The 13,054-nt window shown below is 36.6% G+C and overlaps 1 protein-coding gene across 2 annotated transcripts; it reads right to left on the minus strand.

Annotated features, from left to right (window-relative positions):
- Positions 1–2,145: 2,145 nt before the first annotated feature.
- SULT1C4 (sulfotransferase family 1C member 4) lies at positions 2,146–12,718 on the minus strand. 2 transcript variants are annotated; one of them, XM_049650166.1, is made up of 7 exons: positions 12,329–12,717; positions 9,114–9,239; positions 8,445–8,542; positions 8,038–8,164; positions 7,726–7,820; positions 4,431–4,611; positions 2,146–3,483 (listed from the first exon to the last, which is right to left on the minus strand). In XM_049650166.1, the coding sequence occupies exons 1-7, from the start codon at positions 12,495–12,497 to the stop codon at positions 3,368–3,370; spliced, it is 912 nt and encodes a 303-aa protein (XP_049506123.1). In that variant the 5' UTR covers positions 12,498–12,717; the 3' UTR covers positions 2,146–3,367. The 2 variants fall into 2 exon arrangements, with proteins under 2 accessions (XP_049506123.1, XP_049506124.1); XM_049650167.1 differs by lacking the exon at positions 9,114–9,239 and having other exon boundaries at positions 12,329–12,718.
- Positions 12,719–13,054: the final 336 nt, after the last annotated feature.

The following is a 13,054-nucleotide window of genomic DNA, read 5'->3' on the forward strand; positions in this document are numbered from 1 at the left end:
TTGTTTTTTTGATTGGCTATGTTTCTCTGTTTCTTTTTATGCCTTATGACCTCATGTTGTGATTTGGGCATTTGAAAAAAAAATAGTAACTTTTTCCAGTCTTTACGTATTTGCTTTGTATAAGGGAAGACCACTGTCATTCAGCCTAGCTAGAAATTCTGAGGACCTCTCAAGCCTTTTTGGGGTGTGACTTCTTTGATCTTCTTGTATACTTTCTCAGTTAAGTTTTTTTTTCTTTATTAAGAACTTGTGATCTCTTGCTCACGTTGGTATCTTTCATATTGTAGTCTCTCTGGTGCTGTGGTGAACTGTGGCATTTACCTTTTTCATTAGTGCTCTAGTCTGGGGAGTCAGAAACCATTTACTTTCTAATTTCCTGTTTTATTGGGGCATTTTTGGGGTTCCTGAGTGGGTCAGTTGGTTTGGTGTCTGACTTCAGCTTAGGTCATGATCTCATGGTTCATGAGTTTGAGCTCCACATTGGGCTCACTGCTGTCAGCCTGTCAGTGCAGACCCTGCTTTGGATCCTCTGTCCCTCCTCTCTCTTCCTGTCCCCCACCTACACTCTCTATCTCAAAAATAAATAAAACATTTAAAAAAGAAAATAGTAAGGAAAATCAAAGTGCATGTATAGAGATGCAAGAAGTAAAATAGTGCAAAAAATCAGTATTATGATTCTATATAAAACATTAAAAAGAACATATATTCTTAGCAATGCTAGAGACAATTTGGTGTGAATGAACCATAATGCTACTTGGCTCCTGTCTATTAGTAAAGTATCAATAGAAATATAATTTTAAAAATAAATACATTTCATACCAAATCAAGCTTTATTAATTTTCTTGATTCAAACCTAGACTTCTTCCATAGGAGTTAAAGGTTATCGCTCACATATGATAAAACATAGAATGTGCACTCTGTATTTGATAGATTCTATGTATCAGAAGTATTACAAAGACTAAATACATTATTGCAATTTTCTGCTAAAATGGAAACAATTTTGACTAGATCTAGAATATAATATGCTAATCAATGGTTTTGAAAGACTGAAGGGGAGAGGAAGGTAAGAGGTAGCAACTTGAGTGCAAGGTCAAAAGTCCAAGAGCCATGGGCTGAGCACATGCCCCCTTCCTCTGAGTTATCTTTGTGAGGCAGCAGGGCAGAGCATGGATTTTGGTGTCTTGGGGGTAGTGGTGGTATGTGGGGGAGAACTGAACATAGTCACAGAAAGCACTGCATTCAGATAAGAGCCTGCAGGTATTGTAACCAATTTCACAGAGAACTTTAGAGATATAAAGGTATAAAAAACAGATTTCAGACTGGACAGATGCTAGGGGTGCCAAGTGGGAAGCTATTGTTGGCTTAGGACTCTGTCTACTTCAGAGCATGTGGACAGTGGGAATATTTTAGATATTCAATAGACTATTGTTAAGCTTCACTTGATCATGGTGGGGAGTGGCTGACATCTTGACAGTCTGGTTATTTTTAGGTCTGGGTCTGGGTTGGGCATCCTTTAGTTAGCAGTGATCATTATGAACCTGTGATGGGACTGTGGTAAGAACAGGAAGGGAGAGACTCTATTTTGAACAGTTAAAAGTGCGGGTTTTGGAACCATTGGAGCTGTGTTTGAAAGTAAATTCCAACATTTCTTATTTGAGTAACTTAACTAATATCTCTGAACTTTAGTTTTAGTTTTCTCTGTGGGATAATACTGCCACATTCAAAGAATTGTTATAAAAATAAAATGTCTTATCCAATACAACTTTTCTGGATGATAGAAATATTTTCTAATGTCCAAGTAATAGCTACTAGGTATGTGTGGCTAGTGAGCATTTGAAACTTAACTGGTGGAAATGAGGAACTAGATTTTATCTATTTTTAATTAATTTAAATAGGCACTTGTAGCTAGTATATTGGACAGCAGTTAAAGATGATAACTTTTATAGGTACTACTTAAATATAAATTTAGGTACTACTATATAAAAAGTTAGCTGTTTTGAATTTCCTTGACAGACATATTCTTTCAGTTACTTATTTTCGTGCTTGTCCTATTTTGTTTGATGCAATGAAGTATATAGCAATGTTTCTATCTTGGAAAAAAATAAATAAGCGAAAATTTTAATAAGCACAAGAAAGACAATATATACATATAAGAGATGTAATATACTTTAATCTTAATCACAAAAGAATTATACTAAGTGTAGAGAACTTCAGAAGAACAAATGATCTCTTCAGTTTTCAGTATTTGCAGAAGGAATGAACCACTTGTCCTGGTTATTGAGGCATGTTATATGGTTTGGATAGGTAGAATATGTTTTCAGATAGAGGCATGGTGAAAATAAAACTAGTAGGGTAGGAACCTGCAAGATATCAGGGCTCAGTGAGTAGCTAATTTGCTGAAGTAAGGAGATGGTTTAGAAGATGAAATTAAGCTAGAAAAGTGGTTTGGAAGATGAGATCAACCATATCATATGTTTATAGCTGCCTATGAATTGATGGCTAAAAAGCATGGGATTTATCTTTCAACCACTGTAAATTCAGCGTCATTGAAGTATTATTTAGAGCTAAGGAAAAATACAATCACAATCTTGTTTTAGGAAAGTAACCCTAATAGATTTGCGAGGAAGAGAGAAATTAGTTAGGAAGCTTACACTAGTATGGGTAAAAGGTTTCTGAACCAGAAGGGTGGCTATAGAAATGAGACTTCATACAAGAAAAACTGAGATATTGTTGGTGGATTAGCATATGATTATGGATTCACTGGAAGGAGGCAAATCAAGATATGACTCCAAGACTGAATCATAGCACTGGCTGAGGTGAGAGAGAGAGAGTTAAGTATATAGGATGTGGTAATTGATAGGGATAGATGTATTATAGAAAGAACACTGAAGTGAATTGGAAAGTTTCAGGGGGAAACAGAGTTACACGATGGTTACTTGGCTACCAATTACTTTCTGGGAGAAATAGTCACTATCTACATACTTTAGTGCTGTGTTGAGAAGTTAGTCTGAAAGAACACTTACTCCGAAAATTTTAATGTTTTCTTATATAAGGAATGAAGAATTTTTAATGTTAACAAACACATGATCTGTAGAAAACTTAAACATAATGATAATTAGCAATGATGCCAGGATTTTAACTAGTGATGATTGAACCTCATTCCTTCCACACTGCCATTCTCCTCCCACTCTCCACCTTGTCCCCAATCTCTGTTAGCTTTATCCCCACTTTTTTAGAGTGCACAAAAGCAAACACAATAAACAACTAGTCTGAGAACCTAATCCAATATTATGTGATCTGAGCAACAAAATTTAATTATTACCCAATAAATTAGGTAATAAACTAAAAAAAATTTTTGTTTTCTTTTTTATGAGAATTGGAAGTGGAAAGTTAGACTGGAATCAGCCATTTTCTTCTTGTAGTCTTCATCAAATCTCTCATTCTGAGCCACAGTAAAGTGATTTTTCCAGTCTCCAACTGTCCCTGAAACAGTCATGTGGGAGAGAGTCAATTTGTATTTCTCTATTTTCCTGTTTCTGTGTGAATATTTCTGTTCTACCTTCCTGGGAAGCAATATTGAACAAAACATTTCTGTTGCTAACCTGTCAATTTCATTCTGAAGGGAAGAAGAATTTCTTATCTGATCTGGTAACGGGAGAGCCCATTACCCACTGAGTCACATTAATGGGGGAAATGAAACTACAGTAATTAAAACAGCAGGCATGGGGGGATTTCTTGTCTTTTTCTCCTGTCCTCTTTGCACGTCAAAGTGTGGTAGGTGCTTATGCCTATAGCTTTCATTGTATAGACCTACCAGGAAGGGCTTGTATGTGAGAGAATTCAAGGTATAGTTCTGAGGAAAAAAACAAAAAAAAATCCCCCAAATTCTCCAATTGCAACTCCTGTTACCTTTTCACAGATTGCCTTTTCCCCCTGTAGTGCTTACCATCATCTATTATCCTGTGTATTCTTCTTGCTTATTTTATTTGTGGCTAGAATATAATGTTCATGAGGGGAGACAATTTTGTGTTTTTTTTCACTGCTCTAGACATTACCTAGAACAGTGCCAGGCACATAGTAGCCACTCAGTAAGTATTTTGGAATGAATTAAATCTAACTGATAGCATAAAGCCCTTGTAAATCCATTATAAAATGGATTCTTTGCCTTATCTCATTTAATTCTGTGTGCTTTCACCTTATCAGTAAGATCTCTGAAGAGTTGGGGGGGGGAAGGGGTGGGATTTAGACACCACACCTTACTCTTCAATTGTCTGAACATTGTTTTCATTTCATTTGTGGTTTCCTAAGAATCCCAGAATCATTTGTTATAGAGCTTTTTTTTTTCTTAGCCACAGGAAAGAAAATTCCCCCAAGGCTATGAAAGGTTGCACAACACTTTTAAGATTATGATCAAAAGAAAATATAAAAACCTTTTCTCATGAATGGAGAAACAGAGTGGTTCATGATTTCAGTAGGAATTGATGAATAGTTTGCCATTGAATTCTGCTTCATAACATCAAATGAAGTGTGATGGAGAATTTTATCTAGAACTTCATGATCTAGGTTTTTTCCAATAAATTCTGCCAGCTTCTGAATTTCTTGCTTTGGATTCTATGATGAGAGTTGAAAGAAAAGTGAAGACTTGATATAAAACAATTGGTTTAATAAGAATACTGAAATGAATTAATAACAGTAATCAGTAACATGCCATGAGATAAAATTAAAAAATCTTATATCACAAATGCTCAACTATCCATAAATGACTCATTTTAACATGATGGTCCATAATATTCTCTTTTTTATTAACTGGAATTATTAAACTTTTCTTGCTCTAACATAGGAGCAAAAACTGAAGTGTTAGTGAAACATTCAGCATACAGTGACATGCAGTGCAGGGAGAGTGTTTCACTAAGAGTTATGCCCAAGTGTCCCATGCAAGTCAGTTATCGCGGGGGGTGGGGATCTTGGTCAATTAAATATCCAACAAGGAGAGTCCATAGACTGGTGATAAGAGCAAAGGTATTGTGGAAGCATAGGGTAAGACAATTTAAGGAGGCTGTCTCCTGTTTCATTGATAGAAATGTCCCCAGACCATTTCAGTGGTGGAAGTAAGTGGTGGCAGGAGAATGGGAGAGGACTATTTTGCACCCATGAGTGCCCAAGAGACACCCATGACTAGTAATTCTACTACCCAGCATGTCTAGATGTTTATGTGCTCCTGAGAGTTCCAATGTTTCCTCATCAGAGGGACACACCACCCTAGGGAGCTGTGGCCGTGGGAAGTCCCTATCTCTAGGAGGAGTGGTAGGGGAAAGAAAGTAGAAAGGCATAGCCTGACATCTGTGTCTTCTGCTTTAAAAGCTTGGATGTCAAAAGTGCTTAATTAATTGGCTTCACATAGACTAGGAATCCCCAATGTTTATATCAGCACTATCAACAATAGCCAAATTATGGAAAGAGCCCAAGTGTCCATTGACTGATGAATGGATAAAGAAGATATGGAATATATATACAATGGAATACTACTCAGTAATCAAAAAGAATGAAATCTTGCCATTTGCAGCAATGTGGATGGAACTAGAATGTATTATGCTAAGAGAATAAGTCAGAGAAAGAAAAAAATCATATGATTTCACTCATATGTGGAATTTAAGAAACAACAGATGAACATAGGGGAAGGGAAGGAAAAACGAGATAAAAACAGAGAGGGAGGCAAACCATAAAAGACTCTTAAACACAGAGAACAAACTGAGGGTTGCTGATGCGGTGTTGGGTGGGGAGATGGACTAAATGGGTGATGGGCATTAAGGAGGGCACTTGTTGGTATGAGCACTGGGTGTTATATGTAAGTGATGAATCACTAAATTGTGTTCCTGAAACCATTATTACAGTTTATGTTAACTAACTTGGATTTAAATAATATTTTTAAAAAAGAGGAAAAAAAAAAAGAAAAGCTAAGAGAAATTACACCAGAAAAAAAAAAAAAAAGAGTGCAGAGAATATTGAGCTTTGAGTGACTAGTTAGGGGGCATTCCAGAACATGATCACAGAAATATTTAAAAGGGCTCTAGGGATTCTAAGGTTAGACTACCTGTTCAATAAAGTTTCTTCCTGGCATCATAATACATTAGGATATACCCCATTAAAAGGGCATCATTCTTGATGATATATTCTTATTTTGACCCTATAATGATACATTTGATATCATGTGGACAAGCATCACCTACATGGAGTTTTCCTACTCTGTGTTTAACAGCAGAGTATTCCTTCCCTCTATGGCTTCCTCAGTTTGTCATATCTATTCATTAAACAGCAAACATTTCCCTTATACGATTCCCTGCCATAATATTTCTTAACTGAATATCTAAATGTAGAATTCTGTAGATAACTCTCTGCACATAGGGCAGATAGGGCGCATATCTGACCTTTTCTGTTTGAAGAAACTGTAGAGTGGAATCTAAACAACAACCACCAAACTTATAGATACAGAGAACAGATTGATGTTGCCAGAGATAGAGAGTAGGATGGGCAAATGGATGAAGGGAGACAAAAGTTACAAACTTCTAGTTATAAAATAAGTCCTGGGTATGTAATGTGTAGCATGGTGACTATAGTTAATAATACAATGTTGTCTATTTGAAAGTTGCCAAGAAAATAGATCTTAAAAATTCTTATCACAAGAAAAAAATTCTCTATCTGTGGTGATAGATGTTAACTGGACTTATTGTGGTGCTCATGTCAAAACATATACAAATATTAAATCATGTTGTACACCTGAAAATAATATAATGTTAATTGTCTATTGTATCTTGACTAAAAAAATAAAAATGATTCTGTTTTACTCTTTTGATATTCTGTAGAAACAGCTAGATGAGGCCCAGCAGTGACTGAACCCAGGAGACATACATCTAAGCTAATGTGCCCACAAATCCCCTAGGCATTTTATAAGGCATCTTATAAGGTGCACATTCTGACTTAGTAGGCTTGATGTGGGGTCTGAGAGCCCCATGCAGCTAGTCTGTGAAACATCTTTTGAGTAGCAAGGCTTTCAGTGATAATTGAAGAACAGAGACTCTAATTTTCATAGATCCCTGTATTTAGTTAAGTCATAGATAGTATTGGGTATATTATAATTTATAGTAAACTCCCATGAACCTCATCTTATTTAGTCCTCACAGTAGATCTTGGAAGAGTATATATTACTATCTAGTGTTTGCATTTAGGGAAACTAAGTAAATCTCTAAGATGTTAAGTGTCCTTACCAAGAATAATTGCCAGTAGGGAAAGCCACACTTTGAATTCAAGAATTTTGAATCTAAATCATTAGTATTTTCCATTACACCCTAAATTCTTAACCCATTTCTCGAAATTATGAGTTTTTCTCAAGTACTGATGAAAAAACACAAAATGTGCTAGGAAATGTTTTACTTTCTAAATGGAATTTTAAAATAGATATGAAGGAGGAAAATAAAGGTATCACTTGCATTTTGCCTATATGGAAACAGTGTACCATACCCCAGAGCACCAGGAAATTGTAGATGAAACTATGTGATACATAAACTCCTGATATCCCATGTGTTCTTTGATTCATGGACAGCAGTAACCAATGAAATGCAGCATTTTCTATTCCCTGTTTCAATCTATGAGTCCCCAGTAGGGTCCATACATTATGACTTAAATGTCTTATAGTCCAATGGGAACATTTTACATGGCACTGCTCCTCACCTTCTTCAGGTCCTCATAGAAGAGGTAGACAATGCGGTGTTGATCTTTGGCTTTCCACCATCCTTTCACATGGTCATGCCATGATCCCCAGCACACTGCAAGGAGGGATGAAAAACAGGGTAATGAATCACAGAAGCCCAACAAACAAATATTCCACTGAAAGGAGATTTCCTAAAGAGAGGGAGAGTATCATACTGATGATTTCTTCACAGTAAAGCAGGCAGAGGCCCAGATATTCTAAGGAAATGATTTTTTCTTTTTAGAGTGTTTGAGAATTTTGAGACAGAAAAGAAACAAACTGAATTCTCTTACCTTTCCCAGCCAGAAAACTCTCAAAATACTCTTCCCAGGTTCCTGGAGCAGGAAGAGCTTTATTCATTCTTTGGAAATGGTAATAAGACACCATATTGTCCTTTGGATTTCTTGCTACATAGATTATCTAGGAAAGTAGCAAAAAGAGGATTAGACTGATATTTGGTTATTGCTCATACAAATTATGTTCAAGTGGGTACATTCCATACAGATGAGATTTTCTGATGCTGCATTCTTATGATTTTGACTTTTGTGGGACTTCAAAAAGACTCAAATCAATTTGCATATTGATTATTGTGAAGAGATGGACTCTCTCTTCTTTAACAAGTGAAGTGTCTTAAGAGGAAATTAAAGACCACTCTAGGGTTGTTTTAAGGAGTAAATTGTGAATTCCTTTTGCTTTTTACCTTACAGTTTTTCTCTAGGAAGGATGGTGGCAGCAACTGGATGGGAAGATGTGTTTTCAGGGTCCGTGGTGAGGGCATTTGCTTAGCTTGTTCCAAACCTGCAAAATTGATTTTTGATCACTCACCACCATTTTTTTTCTATTTGCTTCAACATCTTACTGCTTCCATTATTACTACTTTAGGAACAGTTGAACAATTCAAGGCAACTATGAGAGCACTGTAACAGTAGATCTGAGATAATATGTCTAGCTTATGAATGATTTTTTAAAGCTAAAAGAGTCTTTAGCCATAACAAACAAGAAACCAAACAAATAAGAACCTAAAAGATTCAAACCCTTCCATGATGAAATTATGTCACTTGGGCTCAACTTTGTGGAATACAATTAATTTCTAATGGAGAAGAAAAACTTGTGTATAATCAGTAACTCCATTAGAAAATGTCTGGAGTTTAGCAACGGCCAGACACAGTTAAAAAAATACAGTCACATAATTCATTAGTAATGCTTGAATGCCTAGAATTTAATTTTTTTCTAGTTTTTCAAAGTGGTTGTATTAATTCTTATGTCTTTTCTATGATTTTTTTTCAGCTTGAATGCCTGTGAATGTGATAGTAAAAAACCCTCAGTGTATATTTAGGATCATAGTCAAGTGTTGCTATTCCATACTCACCAGATCTCATGGATGGGACTATCCATTCGATGAAAGGAAATCGTATATAAGTAGGTGCTCGTTGACTTTTGTCAACATCACCTTCATTTTGTATTAAGTCCACTATCTCCTGAGTCCATGTTGTTCCTTATTCCACATGTAAGATGAAGATGCACAGACATTTAGTATACTACATTTCTTAAAGATTTTTTTACATTTATTTATTTTTGAGAGACAGGGAGAGACAGAGCACAAGTAGGGGAAGGGCAGCGAGAGGGAGACACAGGATCTGAAGCAGGATCCAGGCTCTGAACTGTCAGCACAGAGCCCAATGTGGGGTTCGAACTCACAGACTGTGAGATCATGACCTGAGCCAAAGTTGGATGCTTAACTGACTGAGCCACCCAGTTGCCTCTAGTATACTACATTTCTTAAAATATGATCATATTTGTTAGAATATCTCTCTGAATTTTAAAGCTAGGTTTATAGTGGAATTCAGAAAACATCATTTTTTATTTGTCTTATGTTATCACAATATGAATTTTTATATAAAGGCTGCAATTTGGAGTGGACACTATATTGATAAATATGCAGTTCATTTTTTTTTTTGCCTGTCACAACTATTAATTTGAATTGTTATCTCATTGATATAGCTGCATTGTTCATAAGAAAGCTAGAATGAAAGGTCTTTCTCACCTGATTATGATCTCCTGGAGAGTAATCACTATGTGATTTTCAAACCGTTTCCCAAGCACATAGTAGGGCTGCTACATAGGAGCTACTTAATATGTGTTGGCTGAATGAACAAGTGAATAATTAGTATCTGGGCTGGATATTGATCATTGGTACTTAGTATCCATTTTCACCCATTTCTCAATTTTCCCCTTATCTCAGGGACTGAAATGCTAAAAAGTGCATTATCTAGACTTCTTTGCCACTAAGATTCTGAATATTATTTAGAGTCCCCTGATGAAATGCATTGAAACGTGGAAGAGAGATAGAGGTCATTCTTCCTGAAAGGTAGCTTCAACAGATAGAAATTTTGCAGAGGCCATACCACATTTTGCTGCCCAGTGTCTCAAATGCAAGAAGCCACTGGAAGAAGGGCCCTTTGTCTCCCAGGCCCAGTTTCTGTGTGCTGTCTGATTCTGACTGATACAGTGCCTACCAACTAAATCTTCATCCTTTGATGAAGAGCTATTGTACTAGACATTCTGACAAATCCATGTCAGGAAGATGAACAATTTGAGAATGGTTCTCTGAATCATGAATCTGGGCTAATCTTCCTATTTTCTCTGAAATCAGATCTCATTATAGACTCCTTTCCTCATACTGTCAATTTAGTGCTTTTAGCTCTACAGGAAGGGCATAGGTTAGGAAACAATGAAAAAAATTACATTTTATATCATAGATGAGTTGGTCTCTAATATTTTCTGGCACCAACTCTTTTATTACAGGATAAAAGAACAATATTTCTTCAGCTATCTAGTCAAAGAAAGTTAGAGCTATTTGTACTGGTTTTAGGTGGTCACTCTGAATTTATAGCCATGGGCCAGCTAAAAATGGGGCAGGTTCACATGTTGCTAGGGGTTTGGGGATGAGTGGAATTTCTCAATACATCCTCTAGAGGTCAGTGATTTTATAATATATTTTTTCTCTTGGCTCATTCACAGAGTATTTATTACTCTTTTAAAAATTTAGGTGTAAGCCATATTTTTCATCCATGCTTGTTCATTCTTCCCTCCAATAAATTTAGCCTTTATTAATGGATAAGGTTTTAGTGATGATTAAATATTACATTAGCTGGCAAGCATATTATTTATTTAGTGTGTTATTTGGATTGTTGAAGCCCCATTAATCCTAACCCATGAAAACCTTAAATAAACCAAATCTTGCTGCTCACATTTGGGAGGCGGAGAAAGATTAACTATTAAACATTATGCTGAAATGATGATCAAGTAGAGTTGTGGACAAAATTAAGACTATGACATGTGATTCTTACCAGTGAATTCTTTTACATTCACAAACTTAGGAAAGTTTAATCCTGAATGGGCTCACGATGAGTAAGATTAGAAAATTAGGAGTCTAAGGCTCTCATCTGCTGGTAGTATTTTATTAGGATTATTAGATATAAAGACTCAAGAGAGGTTTGAACATAAAATCTCAGAAAATGCTTAGGTTTAGATTTTTTGGTGTTTATGTGTGTGTGTGTGTGTGTGTGTGTGTGTGTGCGTGTGTGAGTGTGTGTGTGAAAGAGGGGTTATTGACAGGTAACTTGATTTTTCAAAGAGCAAATGTACATGCAATCTGGCTGTGAATTAAATAGTGTATTTTTACTATATATGTAATATGCACAAAAATCTGTAGAGAACTATTTCTCCCTGCTTATCCTAAAATTTTTATGATACAGTGGCTGGGCTCAAGTATTCTTACTTTTATAGCAACTTCTGTTAAACTAATTACTGAAACAAGGAAGTAGGTTCACAACATGCCATGATGGAGGATGGAAATCAAAACAGTAGTTCTCAGACCCTGAACTGAGAGAATTTTGAGGGCTTCTGGGGGCTGCTGAGGTGAAATCAGCATTGCAGGACCAAAGCTCCCATAACTCTTCCCCAAATCAGCCTTGGGGTCCCCTTTTTAGCTCACACACACAAAGAAGTTTTTTGTTTTGTTTTGTTTTGTTTTGTTTTTTTCTTTTTTTCTTTTTTTTACAGGATCTGCAGTAAGGGCCTGCATTGGGAACAAACAAATCAATAAATCTAGCCCTTTAGTTCTCAGCTCTTTCATTCACTCTTTACTGGGGAAGTAAAAAAAATGTACATCAGGGGCACCTGGGTGGCTCAGTGGGTTAAGTGTCTGACTTTGGCTTAGGTCATGATCTCGTCATTCGTGAGTTTGAGCCCCACATCGGGCTCTGTGCTGACAGCACAGAGCCTGGAGCCTGTTTCAGATTCTGTGTCTTCCTCTCTCCCCTGCTCACACTCTGTCTCTGTCTCACTCTCAAAAAAGAAAAATTAAAAAAATATGTACATCATAGGAAGAATTAAATTCTTAAAATTTGTACATCATTTTAATATTTTTTTCTGTAGTTTCAGTTTCCACAAGATATATATCTTAGCCATATCACTCCGTCCAGTAAACAATTTCCCACTCCTTTATTTCATTATTAATGTACTTTCCCCACTTACCTTCCTAACTCTCTTCTTCACCTTCCCCTCTCCCCTCTCCCCTACCTGCTTTAGGATAGGTGGCAATAAGCAGATCATCAGACTTGGCTTGGAAGTTCCAGATCTGGTCCCAGATGTTACAGGTAGGTATGGGTTGCATTATCCCCTTCACGTAGTCGACAGGTATGCGCTCTTTTCCATCAAATTTAAAATCCTCCATTTTACTTAAGGCCATTAGTATCAGAAATCAGACTAATGTACCAGATAAAATGTTACTGCTCAGTCAGCACAAAGCTGCATTCTTGTTATTGTACAGGCAATGCAAGACTCGGACTGCAAGTTCTACCTGGACAGCCTGGGGATGGTTGGCAATTAATGTGCAAACCAGCTACAGGCCTGCTAGCCCCAGTTCCAGGAAACAGGGCACTACTGTTTAGGCAGGCCTTTTCTTAATGAGCTCCAGCCCTCCTCCCATCCAGGCTCTGACGTAATGCCAGAGGCCCTCCCAGATCCTGGCTGTTGTGTCATGTTCACGTTCAGTCCTGTTCTTCTGTGTCAGTTTAACAAGACTTAGTGCCATGTTGTTTATGTTTCTCTTATTTGTGTTCATAAAATAATTCACATTCATTTGTTGTCTCTTCTGTGAATGTTAAGCTAATTAAAAAGTTGCAGGAAATTTGCTCACAGAACGGAGGTAGCGAATGGAGGTAGCAACATAGAATAACTTCCCTGAAAGGCTGAAGGGAAATTTCTGTAGGCTGTTGGCAAGAAGGTCCTAGATTTGAATCTCCC

The sequence above is a fragment of the Panthera uncia genome, assembly GCF_023721935.1.
Source record: "Panthera uncia isolate 11264 chromosome A3 unlocalized genomic scaffold, Puncia_PCG_1.0 HiC_scaffold_11, whole genome shotgun sequence".
NCBI lineage: Eukaryota > Metazoa > Chordata > Mammalia > Carnivora > Felidae > Panthera > Panthera uncia.